Source organism: Bos taurus, chromosome 4, assembly GCF_002263795.3.
Source record: "Bos taurus isolate L1 Dominette 01449 registration number 42190680 breed Hereford chromosome 4, ARS-UCD2.0, whole genome shotgun sequence".
In the NCBI taxonomy this organism is placed as follows: Eukaryota; Metazoa; Chordata; class Mammalia; order Artiodactyla; family Bovidae; genus Bos; species Bos taurus.
The window spans coordinates 112,750,601-112,768,989 of NC_037331.1; the positions used below are offsets into that span (position 1 = coordinate 112,750,601).

An 18,389-nucleotide genomic window follows, 5' to 3' on the forward strand; every position below is an offset into this window, starting at 1 on the left:
GGCGGCACTTAGTTTTCAAACTCTGTGAGTTTGTGTGTGTGTGTGTGTGTGTGTGTGTCTGTGTGTGTTTGTGTGTATGTGTGTGTGTGTAGGCGGCACTTAGTTTTCAAACTGTGTGTGTGTGTGTCTCTGTGTGTCTGTCTGTGTCTGACACAGCCAGGTTCTCCCCACCTGGCTTCCACTGTGCTTCCATCTGTTACATTTATTTGTGTTTTCTGTTTTCTTGCAAGATTTGAATTGAACACAGGGATCCTGGTGTAAAAGTCCAGAAAAGCACTAGTCTAATCCAGCACTCCTTCAGCAGAGGGCGGTGACTAAGGCCTTGACGAGCCAGTGCAGGAACAGGACTGGGGGTTGGCAGAGGTGGTTGTGCTCCGAGCCCAGGGATCACCCCCATGGCACTGACTTGGCCCCCAAAGTGGCTGATGACAGTCAAGCCCTCTTAGGAGTCGGCCCAGGCCGAGCCATCCTCCCCTTGAAAACTCATGTGAAATGGGAAGTTCACCAGGCCTAAGGTGGGGACCACGGCCTCCTTCCACCAGTGACCTGCAGCCTGGGTGGACCTGCTCTGGAGCCTGTGTGTCTGTCTTCTTGCCTGTCGCGGCCCCCTCAGCCCACCCACAGCCATCACCGCCATGGGCGCAGGCAGGCAGGCCGGTCAGAGCCAGGGAGGCTGCCCCACCCCAGGGTCTCCAACCTCAGGCTTCTCCAGCTGTGAAGCCCGCCGCCCACTCCTGCCCGGTGCACGCGCCCTGCCATCAGCTCACCCCGTTGGGCTTGACTTTGCAGTCTTCTTTCCTCCAGTCTTTCTTCCGACAGCTCGTCTGCTGGAGCTTGAACTCCAGCCTCACAAACTGCCCAGCCGGGAAGAGCTGCCAACAGACAAGAGAAAGCCCGCGGCCCAGCTGAGCGGGCAGAGCTGTTGCGGGTGTGACCTGTCCCTGCTCCCCAGCGGGCAGCAGCACACCCTGGGGCGGGGGCCGGTGGCCTCTCTGGAGAGCTGGGCGGCTTGCTGGGGCCCAAGTATCGGTGCACCTGCTCTCGGTGGGGGGCACGTTCTGGTCTCCCGATCCCCGTCCCCACCCTCCCCTCTCTGGGCTGGCGCTCACCGTGTCTGCCGCATTGTCCACGCTGGTCACCTGGAAGGCCCACAGCACGGGTGGATGCTTGTGGAACTCCTCCAGGGCCACCTGCAGGCCCCGGTGCTGGGCCGTCGTGAGCTCCGCCCTGCCCAAGCCCATGGTGCCCAGCCCCAGGGCCAGGGGGAGCAGTAGCTGCCACATGGCTTCACCTCCGTCTCCTGGACCCTGCAGAGGGCTGTGTGTGGGTCCGGAGGAGGAGCCACCGCTCCTGGGCCCTGTGGCTCTGGGGCCCTGTCTGGTGGGCTCCGGGCAGAGGTGGGGGGACACGGAGTGGCCCTGCAGACCCCCATCCCCACGCCCTGGTGTTCCCCTGGCCCGTCCCTCTCCTCCCACCTGGCCCCACTGTTCCCAAGCCCAGCCCAGGTTGGCCCTGTCCGAGGTAGGTGCTGGGTCTGCTCCAGTCCTTGGGCCAGCAGCTGGGGAGCAGGGCCTGCTCCCGCCTCCACCTCCCTGCCCCTCCCTGCCCCCGCACCCCCCCCCCCCCCCCCCCCCCGTCACCCCCTGTTTTCTGGTACACAAGGCTCCAGCCCCGGATCCTCACCATCGGGGCCCGAAACTGGGGGTGGGGTGGGAAGGAATGGAGGCTGGCTGGAGGCTAAATATTTTGGGGAGGACCTAAACAGGAGGGGCCCAGGGCGGGTGGGCTTTAGGAGCCCACTTAACCCTCGCTGTGCTGAAAGAGCCCGTTGCCATCAGCCCTACCGCCTCCGCCCGCCCCCGCCCCCCGCCACTGCCCCCAGAAAATGGGGGTCCCTCCTCCGCCCCACCTCCTCTGTCTTCTTAGGCAGAGTTTTTCTCCCTTGCCTTGTTCTTTTCTGGAGCCTTCTTCCTCTCTCAGCCCGCCAACCCCGCACCTCAATCCGTGTGACTGGGGTTGGGGGCGCCTGAGGGCCGGACCCTCCCCGAGAAATCTGCCCGAGAGCAGCCTCCCGAGGACCAGAAAGCCCCAGGTGTGGAGATCCAGGTCCCGCCGGGCAAAGGTGCCAAGCCGTCGCCTCGAAGACAGGACCGGGCTCGCGGAGCAGCCAACAAACACCGGCCTCCGGAGCTGCGCCCTTTACCCTCCCCGCGCTCCCCCCGCACTCCTCTCCCCCGCCTCGAGGTCTCCCCTCTCCTCCTCCCCCGCGCCTCGGGGTCTCCCCCCTTCCCCTCTCCCGCGCCTCGAGGTCTCCCCCCTTCCCCTCTCCCGCGCCTCGGGGTCTCTCCTGCTCACCTCCTCTGCTGCGCCTCGGGGTCTCCCCTGCGGCCCCGGCCTCTTCCCGGCACCCGTCAGGCTCCCCCGGCGGCGCGCCCGTCTCCTCCCACCTCCTCCTGGGCCCCCTCCAGCGCCCCGCGGCTCCTCCCCGCCCGCCGGGACCGGCCTTGGCCGACGGCCCTCCCGGGATTCCCCTCCTCATCCCCGCCCTGCACTGTCCCGCCCTGCCCTCCCGTCCCCTCCCGCTGGCCCAGCGGGCCGCCCCAGCCCGGCCGCTGCCCTGCCCCCAGGAACAGGGCGACCCCTTCCCCTCAGGCCCCTCCAGGCCGTCCCCAAGACACTCATTCCAGAAAATTCTTCCCAGAAATTCAGACATCCTCAAACCCCAGGAGACTTCGACGAGTCATTTGAACCGTCCCCCTGCAGCCTGGAACCACACTGAGAAGGAAGGGGGTCTCCAACACCAGCAAACATGTCAGGCGTGAAGGATCACGTCCCATCTGTGGTGGCAATGGTCTCCCAGGGTCTCACATGTGGGTGGAGGGCGCGTGGTGGGGTTCTGAAGGCTGCTGGGGGGTCAGGGGAAAACAGGCGCTCAGCTCCTGCTCAGTTCAGTCGCTCAGTCGTGTTCGACTCTTTGCGACCCCATGAATCGCAGCACACCAGGCCTCCCTGCCCATCACCAACTCCCGGAGTTCACTCAGACTCAGGTCCATCGAGTCAATGATGCCATCCAGCCATCTCATCCTCTGTCATCCCCTTCTCCTCTTGCCCCCAATCCCTCCCAGCATCAGAGTCTTTTCCAATGAGTCAACCCTTCTCATGAGGTGGCCAAAGTACTGGAGTTTCAGCTTTAGCATCAGTCCTTCCAAAGAAATCCCAGGGCTGATCTCCTTCAGAATGGACTGGTTGGATCTCCTTGCAGTCCAAGGGACTCTCAAGAATCTTCTCCAACATCACAGTTCAAAAGCATCAATTCTTTGGCACTCAGCCTTCTTCACAGTCCAACTCTCACATCCATACATGCTGCTCCTGAGCAAATAAGAACAAGCCCTGGGACTTGGTGTGTCAGCCACCAGGACCACTGCTACCTAAGTCCCGGGCCCTCTGCCCGTTGCCCACGGAGAGCGAGTGAAAGCCGCTCAGTCGTGACCGACTCTGCAACGTCCATGGAATTCTCCAGGCCTAATACTGGAGCTGTTTCCTTCTCTAGGGGATCTTCCCAACCCAGGGATCGAACCAGGGTCTCCTGCATTGCGGGCGGATTCTTTACCAGATGAGCCACCAGGGAAGCCCGCACGGAGACGACCTGGTTTAACCACCAGGACCCCTGCATCTTCTGCTCCCTTCTCTGCAATGTGGGGGCCAGAGGCCCTCCCGCTAGGGGGTTGTTTGGAGGATTAAACAGGAAGATGTATGGAGAGGGACAGATGACCCGCCTTTGGTCCCCTCCCAGGCACCCCTGGCAGGATTCTCCACCTGGAGCCCAGAGCGTCCTTTGCAATGTCCCCTGGGGGTTCCAGAAAGATCCTCGCCTTCAATTAGCCAGTACTGGGGGCTGAAATCCCACCTTGGACATTTCAGTCCCATCTGCGAGTTGTCAGCAATCACTAAGCAGAGATGAGAGCTGGGGGTCTTTGTTCTCCAGGAACTTCCTCTGGGCCTAGAGAAACAGCAGGGCCACGTGCTGGGGGAGGCCCAGGAAGTGGGTGACCAGAGAAAACTTCTAAGACAAGGTGGACTTGCGCTGAGGAAGGCAGGAAAGTGACCCTGCTTTCAGCTGGGGCTGCCTCAGGCCTGGGGCGAGCAAGGAGGGCTGGAGCAGGCAGCGGGCAAGGCAGGAGAGGGGGCCAGGTGCAAACACAGGAAGGTCACTCAGCCAGATAGAACGGCCTGTGGGCGAAAGGAGCATGAGTGGCGGGCAGCACAGGGCTGATGAGGGCGGGGCTGCCATGCCCTCCTCCAGAGGATCTTCCCGACCCGGGGATCGACCCCGCACCCTTGTCTCCTGCATAGGCAGGCAGGTTCTTTACCACCAGCGCCGCCGGGAAGCCCCGTTACTGTTCAGTTCAGTTCAGGGGTTACTCAGGGTACAATCGTGAGCTCAGCGTCAGGTGACCCAGGCGAGCAGCGACAGCGCTTAGCTGTGTACTGGTGGTTAATGATCTTCCCGGACATCACAGTTGAAAGCAGAAATTCACATATCCGGGTCCTTCTGACAAAGATTTCAAAATGTGCCCAGTTGCTCAGTTGTGTCTGGCTCTTGGCGGCCGCATGGATTGTAGCCCACCAGCCTCCTTTGCCCATGGAATTTTCCAGGCAAGAATACTGGAGTGGGTTGCCATTTCCTCCTCCAGGGGATCTTCCCTACTCAGGGATTGAACGCACGTCTCTTACATCCCATGCATTGGCAGGTGGATTCTTTACCACTAGTGCCACCTGGAAAGTCCTTGGTTATAGGAGTGTTATATTGGTGAGAAAACTTACAGTAATTTAAAATTTTTGATTGTTGAATATCTGGTTAAAATTATTTTTGAGATTTTTTTTTTTTTTTGCATTGCCACATGGCATGTGGGATCCTAGCTGTCTGACCAGGGCTTGAACCCATGACACCTGCACTAGAAGTGCAGAGTCTTAACCCATGGATCCCCAGGGAAGTTTCAATGTTCTTTTAGTTTCAGGAAAATATTGGTACATGTTTGCTCATGCTAAGTCACTTTAGTCGTGTTTGTGACCCTATGGACTGTAGCCCGCCAGGCTTCTCTGTCCATGGGGATTCTCCCAGCAAGAATATGGGAATGGGTTGCCATGCCCTCCTCCAGAGGATCTTCCCGACCCGGGATTGAACCCGCGTCTCTTGTCTCCTGCATTAGCAGGCAGGTTCTTTACCACTGGTGCCACCTGGGGACGTCTCATTACTGAAAACCTTAGTAAAACCCTTCCATGACTCAAGCAATGAGTGTTGGCAAAAAAAACTTTTTCATTGTCTTCTACTTCTTTCAACAGTCTCATAAACCAGTGATGTTTCATGGCATTTGCCCTTAAATACTAAATGATTTTAACTGTAACCATGACACTTGCATACAGCCTGTTCAGAAAAGTGAACACAAATATTTTCAATATTCAGTGGAATGAAGCAACACGGGAAACATTGGTCTCTTGTTTGAAAACTCCAAGACCTCAGCCACACTGGCCACATGTCAGGTGCTCATCACGAACGACGTGTGTCTACCTGTGCTCACACATGCGTAGAATGTTTCTAGAAGGAGAAGCAAAATGCTGTGGCAGTGGTTGCCTCTGAGGAGAGGAGCTGTCTGGCTCAGAGAGGGGAAAGACGAAGGAGAGAGGAAAGCAAAACAGCACGCCCTTTGTATCTGTACAGTCTCATACCGTCCGGTTAATTTGTTGTTTGCAGTATAAAAGTAATTTTTTTTAAGTTTAAAAATCACAAAGCAAATAGAGTTGTTGAAAACTCACTCTGGCCAGCATGTGGAGGGTAGACAAGAGGGGAGACAAGTTCAGGTGCAGGATGCCCTCAGTAGGAGAGAGACAATGGAAGCAGGTAATGAACGTGGCAGAAACCAGGGTGATGAAGATGGAGACAAGCAGACGGGTAAGAGGAGGTTAAATCCTTCACCTTTATTTACCGTGTGCACTAATTTCTGATCCAGTTATGTGTAATCTGCTTTTCATCAGGCTATTATGTTTTAAGTTCCATTAAAATTTTTCTGGACGTTCTATTTGCTTCTTTTTCAAATCTTCCTATTCCTTTCGGCTGCTCTTTTGGGCTTATTGGCCATTCATATACCTTCTTTGGGAGAAGGCAATGGCAACCCACTCCAGTGTTCTTGCCTGGAGAATCCCAGGGATGGGGGAGCCTGGTGGGCTGCTGTCTGTGGGGTCGCACAGAGTCGGACACGACTGAAGTGACTTAGCAGCAGTAGTAGCAGTATATCTTCTTTGGAGAAATGACTGTGTAACTCCTTTGACCATATTTTAACTTGTCTGTTTGTTGTTGAGTTGTTGGAATTCTTTATACGTCCTGCACGTTAACCCCTCGTCAGATATATGATTTGCAAATACTTTCTTCCACTCTATGGGCTGCTGTTCTACTTTGTTCGTAGTGTCCATGAGCTTTACATTTTCCTGAAGTTCAGCTTATCTACTTATTGCTTCTTTGCTCAGTTGCTCTGTCTAGAACTTCCAGTATTTTGTTGACTAGAAGAGGTAAAAGCAGATATTCTTTCCCTTGTTCCTGATCTTCAAGGAGGTTTCAGCTATTTTTGTCATTGGAGTATGATCTTCACTATGTGTTTCTTTTTTTTTGTTTGTTTTGTTTTGTTTTTTGTTTGTTTTTATTTTATTTTTAAACTTTACATAATTGTATTAGTTTTGCCAAATATCAAAATGAATCCACCACAGGTATACATGTGTTCCCCATCCTGAACCCTCCTCCCTCCTCCCTCCCCATACCATCCCTCCGGGTCGTCCCAGTGCACTAGCCCCAAGCATCCAGTATTGTGCATCGAACCTGGACTGGCAACTCGTTTCATACATGATATTTTACATGTTTCAATGCTATTCTCCCAAATCTTCCCACCCTCTCCCTCTCCCACAGAGTCCAAAAAACTGTTCTATACATCAGTGTCTCTTTTGCTGTCTCGTACACAGGGTTATTGTTACCATTTTTCTAAATTCCATATATATGAGTTAGTATACTGTATTGGTGTTTTTCCTTCTGGCTTACTTCACTCTGTATAATAGGCTCCAGTTTCATCCACCTCATTAGAACTGCTTCAAATGTATTCTTTTTAATGGCTGAGTAATACTCCATTGTGTATATGTACCACTGCTTTCTTATCCATTCATCTGCTGATGGACATCTAGGTTGCTTCCATGTCCTGGCTATTATAAACAGTGCTGTGATGAACATTGGGGTACACGTGTCTCTTTCCCTTCTGGTTTCCTCAGTGTGTATGCCCAGCAGTGGGATTGCTGGATCATAAGGCAGTTCTATTTCCAGTTTTTTAAGGAATCTCCACACTGTTCTCCATAGTGACTGTACTAGTTTGCATTCCCACCAACAGTGTAAGAGGGTTCCCTTTTCTCCACACCCTCTCCAGCATTTATTACTTGTAGACTTTTGGATTGCAGCCATTCTGACTGGTGTGAAATGGTACCTCATAGTGGTTTTGATTTGCATTTCTCTGATAATGAGTGATGTTGAGCATCTTTTCATGTGTTTGTTTATGTGTTTCTTATGTATGGTTTTACTAAGGAGATAATTTCCCTCTATTGCTGGTTTGTTGAGTGGTTTTATCATGAATGGGTATTGAATTTTGTCACATGCTTTTCCTGTTTCAGTTGAAAAAAAATTTTTTTTCCCCTGCCCTGTGAGGCTTGTGGGATGTCAGTTCCCTGAGCAGGGATTGAACCTGTGCCCTCCACAGTGAAAACACAGAGTCCTACCCACTGGACCTCCAGGGGATTCCCTATGTGGCTTTTCCCTTCATTCTGTTAATATGGTTTTTACATTGATGAATTTTCATATGTTGAAATATTGGGTGGGTCAAGAAATTTGTTCATTTTTTCCCCCTTATAAGCTAGTTCTAAGAGCACTGAATTGTTTTTAACTTCGTTTGAAACAATTTTGTTAGGCTGTATTGTGATAGCTGTCTTATCAGCATGCATTTAAAAAAGAAACTTACCAAAATTGGTGAATTTTTGTGTAGCCACCTTAATATGGAAGATGGAAGAAAAGAAGCAATATTTTTGGTGTATTATGCTTTATTATTATTTCAAAAAAGGTAAAAATGCAAAAATAAAAGACTTGTGCAGTGTATGGAGAAGGTGCTGTGACTGATTGAAAGTGTCAAAAGTGGTTTGCAAAGTTTTATACAGGACAATGCTCCCTGGTCAGGTAGGTCAGTTGATGTTGATACTGATCAAATCAAGACATTGATTGAGAGCAATCAACGTTATACATCTTGGGAGATACCTGACATACTTGAAATATGCAAACCAAGCGCTGAAAATCACTTGCACCAGCTTGGTGATGTTCATTCACCGCTTTGATGTTTGGCTTCCATGTTAAGCAGAAAAAAACCTTCTTGACTGTATTTTCACATGCAATTCTCTACTTAAATGTAAATGTTCCACTTTAAAACAAATTCTGACGGGCAATGAAAAGTGGATACTGTACAATAATGTGGAACAGAAGAGATTGTGGGGCAAGTGAGATAAACTACCACCAACCATACCAAAGGCCAGTCTTCATCCAGAGAAGGTGTGTTGTGTGTATGGTGGGAATTCAAGGGAATCTTCTATTATAAGCTCATTCCAGAAAACCGATTAATTCCAGTAAGTACTATTCCCAGTTAGACCAACTGAAAGAAAAGCATCTGGAATAAGTCACCACAAAATGCTGACTTCCATTAGGGGAACTCAAGACCGCGAGTTTCTTTGATGACCAGGCAAACACTGTTACAGTTTGGCTGGGAAGTTCTGATTCATCCACTGTATTCACCAGACGTTTCACCTTCAGATTTCCATTTATTCCAGTCTTTACAAAATTCTGTTAATGGAAAAAACTTCAATTCCCTGGAAGACTGTAAAAAATCACCTGGAGCAGTTCTTTGTTCAAAAAGATAAAAAGTTTTGGGAAGATGGAATAATGAAGTTGCCTGAAAAATGGCAGAAGATAGTGGAAAAAAATGATTCCACCACCATTTTGGTGAATATGTTGTTCAATAAAGTGCTTGGTAAAAATGAAAAATGTGTCTTTTATTTTTACTTAAAAAGAAACTTTTTGGCCAAGCCAATATTTTTGCATTCCAAGAATAAATCTCACTTGGTCGTGATGTATAATCTTTTTAATAGCTGCTGAATTTTTTTGCTAATATTTTGTTGAGGTTTTTCGTTTGCATCAGTGTTCATGAGGGATATTGGTCTATAGGTTTCTTATAGTTTTTTTTTTTCCTTCCTGGCTTTGGTATCAAGGCAATGCTGCCTTCATAGAATTATTTAGGAAGTGTTCCCTCTTCTTCAATATTTTGGAAAAGTATGAGTAATAACTCATATTACTTCTTTAAATGTTTGATAAAATTCACCAGTGAAGCCATCTCATCCTGAACTCTTTGTTGGGATAATTTTGATTACTGACTTAATCTTCTTGCTAGTTATAAGTTTAATCAGATTTTTTATTTCTTTGTGATTTACTTTTGGTAGGTTTTGTGTTTCTAGAAATCTGTCCATTTCATCTAAGTTATCCAATTTGTTGGCATACAATTGTTCATAGTAATCTCATAATACTTTCTATTTCTGGACAATCAGTAGTAATGTCTCTACTTTCATATCTGATTTTAGTAATGTGAGAGATATTCTTGACTTTATCTTTTAAACCTTTCATTGTGCTTTTAAGTTAAAATTTCATTTGTGTTTTTTAGCATCCAAAACTCTTTCCTATTTAAAAATACCATCCTGTAATGATAGTATTTCTTTATAAAAGTTCCATCTGCTCATTATTTCAGTTCATAGTTTTGGTCTTTCATGTCAAAAGCATTTCTCAAATGAAAGTTTTGTGGGAAATTTGAGGCCTTGTCGACTGGTGGGCTGCCCTATAGGATAATCAGGTGGTAAGCCTGAATTTTTATTATTGTTTGAACGATTCCCAATATTGGAATTATTCATAGGTCTTTTCTTTGTAGCCATCCAATTTTTCCAAAAAAGAGTCCTCTGAGTTCTTGCGTGTGGCTGGGGTCGCCAGCTGGTTGTGTTCTGGGTGCCCGGTGGGGTCAGGGGCTGAGAGCCATCATTGGCACAGGGACTCTGACTTGCCGCTTCCCCTCTCATTTGGGCCACTCACCTGGTTCTGAGCACCCTGTGGTCCTTGTTGCTCCGTGTCCTCTGCCTGCCTTTTGTCTATGGAAAACTTTAGTCAAAGAATAAGTGTAATCAGATAAGAGAGACATGTGGAAATGAAGACAGTCCGAGGAGACTAAATAATAATAATGTAGTCGTTAAGCACAGTCAAGGACCTTGAGTTCTCAAGGGCTATAGATAATATTCTGAGTCATATCCTGTGAGCTGTCTGATGGATACCAAAACCCCAGGTGGAGAAGTTAACTACACAAAGACCAGACTGTACCCACAACGTACATAAGCTGCCACAATTCTGAGAACTGGCCTCAAAGAAATGGGAACCAATGGACCCTGGAACTGAAGATTAACTGGACCTAAAGAGGACACTGATCAGACCACCGAGGACCAATTGGAAGAAGACTGCCGGAGCTGACGGTGCTGTTTCTGCTTGTAGTTCCTCCCCCCGCAGCCTCACTGCCTCTGCTGTCTATAAAAGCTCTTGCCCCACTGATTGCCAGTGGGGGGATGTCGGCCTTTGGACAGGTGTCCGCCACTCTCTCCCCCTAGTTGCCAGCATCTGAAATAAAGTAAACTTTCCTTTCCCCCAACCTGGCCTGTTTATTGGCTTTTGTGCAACGAGCAGCCGGACCTTGCACACTCCTCTAGGTACCAATTCTATTTTTACAGAGCAAAGCCTCCAGTCTGCAGCAGAGTCTAGGTCCTATAACTTGGAGCTATGCACTCAACTTGATATTTTGAAAAGCCAAGTTTTTGTCTGTGACTCTATAATCAGGTATGTTTGTGATAGAAAGAACAAGGCTTGGATGGATAAGCTGAAAAAATAAAAATCTCCTGCTTGAGAATAAATGTATGGAAGGATAAGAAATCAGGGGGCCATTTTTAATGTTTTCACGTGGCTGGAGACGAAACCTGGATTTTAATCAGTGGATGCACCTTCCATTAATGTAACCTACCATTATGACGACTCTTTCAGGGAAATTCAGCAAACTGATTGCACCTTTATCAAGTGCATTTAAAAAGTCAGCTTGATGAGTGCGAAATATTTTCCTAAATCAAAATGGTCAGGAGGTTGTTTGTCCAAAAGTTCCCAATGAGCCCGTTAAACGCACCCCAGGATCTACCACTAGAGGGCGATGGTGAGCACAAGCTAGGTCTGCACTTACAAAGAGTTCCCTATATTTTTCAAATAACAAGGCTGTGGAATTATTTTTCCTACATCCTTGCAGTAGCCTATCATTGCGTTTTGATGCCGGGTTTGCTGGGAAAGATTGAAGGCGGGAGAAGAAGGGGACGACAGAGGATGAGATGGCTGGATGGCATCACTGACTCGATGGACGTGAGTTTGAGTGAACTCAGGGAGTTGGTGATGGACAGGGAGGCCTGGCGTGCTGTGATTCATGGGGTCGCAAAGAGTTGGATACGACTGAGCGACTGAACTGAACGAAACTGAACTTAACCCTAAGGACTTCTCATAACTCCCTCTGACTCATAAACCATGCCAATCTGTTGCAATGATTTTGGATATGACTTTCTGTTATGTATATAGATATAACCTGTCTGTTATGACTGTAAAGGGGCACACACAGCAAGGATAATATTGTAAGCAGCATCTTGGTGAGTGAAAAACACTTAGGGTACTTGAGATGCTATGAAATGCGATACTTTTCAAGTGTTCTTTTTTTAATGGAGCTAAAGCTTGCTTTATTAATTTAATTTTAAATTTATTTTTAATTGAAGGATAATTGCTTTATGGAATTGTATTGGTTTCTACCAAACATCAACGAAAATCAGTCAAGTGTTCTTTTTAAAATGAATTTTACTTGGTATATTATTTATTGAATGTAGTAATTTAATGCTGATAGAATGTTACCATGTAGTAATGCAACATGTTACAGTGTTTTAATGTCTAATAACATCTCCAAAATGAGCCTTATTAAATCCTGCTAAGGGGAAACTTCCTTCTCATGTTTTGAGACAGAGAAGGCAAACAAGTTCTGAGACTATCAGAGATTTCTCTGGCCAGCTCCAGAGGCACCAAATTTATCTGTGACCCAGATTTGATCTGGAGCTGAGCGGAAGGATGCCAAGTTGAAGCCAAGTTTACACTCTGATTCCTCTGACTCAAGTGGCTTTATTCAAAAGGAGCTGAGTAGGAATGAGCTGAGGTTAGAGGCAACATTTTTGTTATTTGGTCTGAAAGTCCAATACTTTGGGAACCTCATGCAAAGAGTTGACTCATTGGAAAAGACCCTGATGCTGGGAGGGATTGGGGGCAGGAGGAGAAGGGGACGACAGAGGATGAGATGGCTGGATGGCATCACCGACTCGATGCACATGAATTTGAGTGAAGTCCGGGAGTTGGTGATAGACAGGGAGGCCTGGCGTGCTGCGATTCATGGGGTCGCAAAGAGTCAGACACGACTGAGCGACTGAACTGAACTGAACTGAAATAGGCACAGATGGCATATTCATAAACAGCAGTATGTGGCATTCACAGGAAACAAAACACTTGAAAATACACCTGCCTTTCTAAGTTGCAGGCCTCCCAGAGGATTGTCTTGTGCTTCTGAAATGGAGCAGGACCCTGTAGTCCTTGCTCCCCACAGTCCTCTGCCTGCCTTTTGTCTGCAGAAAACTTTAGTCAAAGAACAAATTGAACCAGAGAAATGAGAACATACACAAACAAAGGAAAACAGTCAAAGGGGACCAAGTAATAACAATAATAATGTAGTCACTAAGCATAGTTGACGACCTTTAGTTCTTTCTCAAGGACTCTCTGAGCATATCCTGGGAGCTGTCTTATAGATACCAAAACAACAGGTGGAAAAGTTAACTACACGATGTCCAGACTGTACAGAAGCTGCCACGATTCCGAGAACTGGCCGCCAAGAAATGGGAACAGATGGGCCCTGGACCTAAAGATTAACTGTACCTAAAACAACCAAGATGATGCAGGTCAGACCACCAGTGACCAATTTGAAGATGACTGTCAGAGCTGACTGTTCTGTTCCTGCATGTAGCCCCCTCCTTCTGTCTATAAAACCTCTTGCCCCACTGGTTACCGGAGGGAGCCGGGAGTCGGCCTTTGGACAGATGTCCGCCCTCCCCTGCCCCCAGTTGCCAGCATCTGAAATAAAGCAAACTTTCCTTTCCACCAGCCTGGGCTGTTTATTGGCTTTTGAGCAGCGAGCAGCCAGAAGGTCACACACACTCTTTTGGTAACTCTTCCAAATCAAGCTTGGCTTTAAGCTACCCACTCCACTATTCTGGCCTGGAGAATTGTATGGACTATTATAGTCCATGAGGTCACAAAGAGTCAGACACGACTGAGCGACTTTCACATTCACGTTCAAGCCAAGAATGGATACACCCTGGCCTCTGAATCCATCTTTTGAATTTAGTTGAAGAGGACAGAGCCTGATGCCAGTCTGCAATAGAAAAAGACATAGATAAGGGACTTCCCTGGTGGCCCAGTGGTTAGGACTCTGAGCTCCCAATGCAGGGGGCACAGGTTTTATGCCTGGTTAGGGAACTAAGATCCCGCAGGCTACTTGGTGCTGCCGGGAAAAAAAAACCAAACCAGATAAAGATGAGATTTGACAGTGAAAGCGTGAAAATGTCAATTTCTAGAGGAAATCAAGTACTTTCTCTCTTGGCTGAGACACCAAGGTGATTGATTCATGGCAGCTCCTCCTGGCAATGAGTGATGCCTGGACCAGACCCCTAACTGGGGGTAATAGTGGTCGCCAGGATGTGGAGCACCCTTCTCCCCGCTGAATGGGTGACTCTAGCCACTTTCATCCCCCTTGGAGCCAGAGGTTCTTCAATGATTCCTGCCCTTCAGTTACTCTGCAATAATGTTCCAGATAAAACAGTACATTCACAGCACCGCTACCAACAATCAGAGCCCTTCCAGTGGGAAAGCTACAAACTGAAGTTTTCTCCCAGGTTCCTTGTTCTTTGCCTCACTCACATACTGATTGGAATTTTTCTGCAAGAAAAAAAAGTTTTTTTCCCCCTCTCACTAAAAGTTCTGTCCAACTCCAACGACTGCTTAACAAGCAGTAGCCAAGGGAGGAGGTTTGAAGGTCATTGGTTGACAGCTGGGGGTGCTCTTTGGCTGCTCTGAGTGGTCTAATTAAACTCACCTCACCATGGAGTTGAGAACTCACATTTCCTATTTCATTTGGTCCGCAAACACTCCTGGAGTTCCTGCCAGGGGCTGGCACCTTTCTAGGGGCTGGCTGTCTAGAGGATTCTCTGGTGGCTCAGACGGTAAAGAATCCGCCTGCTGAGCAGGAAACCCGGGTTCAATCCCTGGGTGGGTAAGATCCCCTGGAGAAGGGAATGGCAACCCCCTCCAGAATGCTTGCCTGGAGAATCCCATGGACAGAGGAGCCTGGAGGGCAGAGTGGGACATGACTGAGCGACTAACACTCACTTTCACTTTTCATGTAGTGCATAAAAAAGGTCAAATCCCCGACTTCATGTGGCTTATATTGTGCTGGGTAACTGAACAAGAGTTATTCAACTGAAGTGAGTGAGTGAAGTTGCTCAGTCATGTCTGACTCTTTGTGACCCCATGTAGCCCACCAGGCTCCTCTGTCCTTCCTGGATCTTCCCTACCCAGGGATCGAACCCAGGTCTCCTGCTTTGTAGGCAGATGTTTTACCGTCTGAGCCACCAGGGAAGACCCCTATTTAACTGAACACATGTCCAAATAATGTCAGGTAGGTGATCAAACCTATGAGAGCAATAAAACTGAGTAGGGGGCTAGAAGGGGATGGGGTGGGAGTGGGCAGTGGGCTGAATCAGGGCTATAATCCCTTCCCAGACCCTAATCCCTGCCCAACCCTAATCCCTACAACCTGGGAATGTTACCTCCTATGGCAAAAAGGAGGTGGCTGCGCGGGCACAGGAGGGCCTAGAGGAGCTATTCTACGTTGAAGGTCAGGAAGGGCGGCAGTGAGGAGATACCCCTCATGCAAGGTAAGGAGTAGTGGCTGCGGTTTTCTGGAGCAGCCGTGAAGAGATACCCCATGCCCAGGGTAAGAGAAACCCAAGTAAGATGGTAGGTGTTGCAAGAGGGCATCAGAGGGCAGACACACTGAAACCATATTCACAGAAAACTAGTCAATCTAATCACACTAGGACCACAGCCTTGTCTAACTCAAAGAAACTAAGCCATGCCTGTGGGGCAACCCAAGACGGGTGGGTCATGGTGGAGAGATCTGACAGAATGTGGTCCACTGGAGAAGTGAATGGCAAACCACTTCAGTATTCTTGCCTTGAGAACTCCATGAACAGTATGAAAAGGCAAAATGATAGGATACTGAAAGAGGAACTCCCCAGGTCAGTAGGTGCCCAACATGCTACTGGAGATCAGTGGAGAAATAACTCCAGAAAGAACGAAGGGATGGAGCCAAAGCAAAAGCAATACCCAGTTGTGGATGTGACTGGTGATAGAAGCAAGGTCCAATGCTGTAAAGAGCAATATTGCATAGGAACCTGGAATGTCAGGTCCATGAATCAAGGCAAATTGGAAGTGGTCAAACAGGAGATGGCAAGAGTGAACATTGACATTCTAGGAATACGCAAACTAAAATGGACTGGAATGGGTGAATTTAACTCAGATGACCATTATATCTACTACTGCGGGCAGGAATTCCTCAGAAGAAATGGAGTAGCCATCATGGTCAACAAAAGAGTCCGAAATGCAGTACTTGGATGCAATCTCAAAAATGACAGAATGATCTCTGTTCGTTTCCAAGGCAAACCATTCAATATCACAGTAATCCAAGTCTATGCTCCAACCAGTAAAGCTGAAGAAGCTGAAGTTGAATGGTTCTATGAAGACCTACAAGACCTTTTAGAACTAACACCCAAAAAAGATGTCCTTTTCATTAAAGGGGACTGGAATGCAAAAGTAGGAAGTCAAGAAACACCTGGAGTAACAGGCAAATTTGGCCTTGGAATACGGAATGAAGCAGGGCAAAGACTAATAGAGTTTTGCCAAGAAAATGTACTGGTCATAGCAAACACCTTCTTCCAACAACACAAGAGAAGACTCTACACATGGACATCACCAGATGGTCAACACCAAAATCAGATTGATTATATTCTTTGCAGCCAAAGATGGAGAAGCTCTATACAGTCAGCAAAAACGAGACCGGGAGCTGACTGTGGCTCAGATCATGAACTCCTTATTGCCAAATTCAGACTGAAATTGAAGAAAGTAGGGACAACCACTAGACCATTCAGGTATGACCTAAATCAAATCCCTTATGACTATACAGTGGAAGTGAGAAATAGATTGAAGGGCCTAGATCTGATAGATAGAGTGCCTGATGAACTATGGAATGAGGTCCGTGACATTGTACAGGAGACAGGGATCAAGACCATTCCCATGGAAAAGAAATGCAAAAAAGCAAAATGGCTGTCTGGGGAGGCCTTACAAATAGCTGTGAAAAGAAGAGAAGTGAAAAGCAAAGGAGAAAAGGAAAGATATAAGCATCTGAATGCAGAGTTCCAAAGAATAGCAAGGAGAGATAAGAAAGCCTTCCTCAGTGATCAATGCAAAGAAATAGAGGAAAACAACAGAATGGGAAAGACTAGAGATCTCTTCAAGAAAATTAGAGATACCAAGGGAACATTTCATGCAAAGATGGGCTCAATAAAGGACAGAAATGGTATGGACCTAACAGAAGCAGAAGATATTAAGAAGAGGTGGCAAGAATACACAGAAGAACTGTACAAAAAAAGATCTTCATGACCCAGATAATCATGATGGTGTGATCACTCACCTAGAGCCAGACATCCTGGAATGTGAAGTCAAGTGGGCCTGAGAAAGCATCACTATGAACAAAGCTAGTGGAGGTGATGGAATTCCAGTTGAGCTTTTTCAAATCCTGAAAGATGATGCTGTGAAAGTGCTGCACTCAACATGCCAGCAAGTTTGGAAAACTCAGCAGTGGCCATAGGACTGGAAATGGTCAGTTTTCATTCCAATCCCAAAGAAAGGCAATGCCAAAGAGTGCTCAAACTGCCGCACAATTGCACTCATCTCACACGCTAGTAAATGCTCAAAATTCTCCAAGCCAGGCTTCAGCAATATGTGAACTGTGAACTTCCTGATGTTCAAGCTGGTTTTAGAAAAGTCAGAGGAACCAGAGATCAAATTGCCAACATCTGCTGGATCATGGAAAAAGCAAGAGAGTTCCAGAAAAACATCTATTTCTGCTTTATTGACTATGCCAAAGCCTTTGATTGTGTGGATCATAATAAACTGTGGAAAATTCTGAAAGAGATGGGAATACCAGACCACCTGACCTGCCTCTTGAGAAATCTGTATCCAGGTCAGGAAGCAACAGTTAGAACTGGACATGGAACAACAGACTGGTTCCAAATAGGAAAAGGAGTACGTGAAGGCTGTATATTGTCACCCTGCTTGTTTAACTTATATGCAGAGTACATCATGAGAAACCCTGGACTAGAAGAAACACAAGCTGGAATCAAGATTGCCGGGAGAAATATCAATAACCTCAGATATGCAGATGACACCACCCTTATGGCAGAAAGTGAAGAGGAAATAAAAAGCCTCTTGATGAAAGTGAAAGTGGAGAGTGAAAAAGTTGGCTTAAAGCTCAACATTTAGAAAACGAAGATCATGGCATCCGGTCCCACCACTTCATGGGAAATAGATGGGGAAACAGTGGAAACAGTGTCAGACTTTATTTTTCTGGGCTCCAAAATCACTGCAGATGGTGACTGCAGCCATGAAATTAAAAGACGCTTACTCCTTGGAAGGAAAGTTATGACCAACCTAGATAGCATATTCAAAAGCAGAGACATTACTTTGTCAACAAAGGTCCGTCTAGTCAAGGCTATGGTTTTTCCTGTGGTCATGTATGGATGTGAGAGTTGGACTGTGAAGAAGGCTGAGCGCCGAAGAATTGATGCTTTTGAACTGTGGTGTTGGAGAAGACTCTTGAGAGTCCCTTGGACTGCAAGGAGATCCAACCAGTCCATTCTGAAGGAAATCAGCCCTGGGATTTCTTTGGAAGGAATGATGCTGAAGCTGAAACTCCAGTACTTTGGCCACCTCATGCGAAGAGTTGACTCACTGGAAAAGACTCTGATGCTGGGAGGGATTGGGGGCAGGAGGAGAAGGG

The 18,389-nt window shown here is 47.6% G+C and overlaps 1 protein-coding gene across 7 annotated transcripts in view; it reads right to left on the reverse strand.

The window, feature by feature from the left end:
* The window catches only part of RARRES2 (retinoic acid receptor responder 2), an 85,584-nt gene extending 83,140 nt beyond the window's left edge, over nt 1-2,444 (reverse strand). For 2 of the 7 annotated variants that reach the window (XM_059885490.1, XM_024990576.1), the window contains exons 1-3: nt 1,684-1,705; nt 1,110-1,307; nt 768-872 (exon numbers count right to left, since the gene is read on the reverse strand). In XM_059885490.1, the coding sequence (XP_059741473.1) occupies nt 768-872; nt 1,110-1,307; nt 1,684-1,686 (306 nt within the window). In that variant the 5' untranslated portion in view covers nt 1,687-1,705. Of the gene's footprint in view, nt 1-767; nt 873-1,109; nt 1,308-1,475; nt 1,542-1,683; nt 1,706-1,909 lie in introns of those variants that run through there. The other 5 variants (XM_005205801.5, XM_005205803.4, XM_005205802.3 and 2 more) reach the window with 5 other exon arrangements.
* Between the last annotated feature and the right edge of the window lie 15,945 nt (nt 2,445-18,389).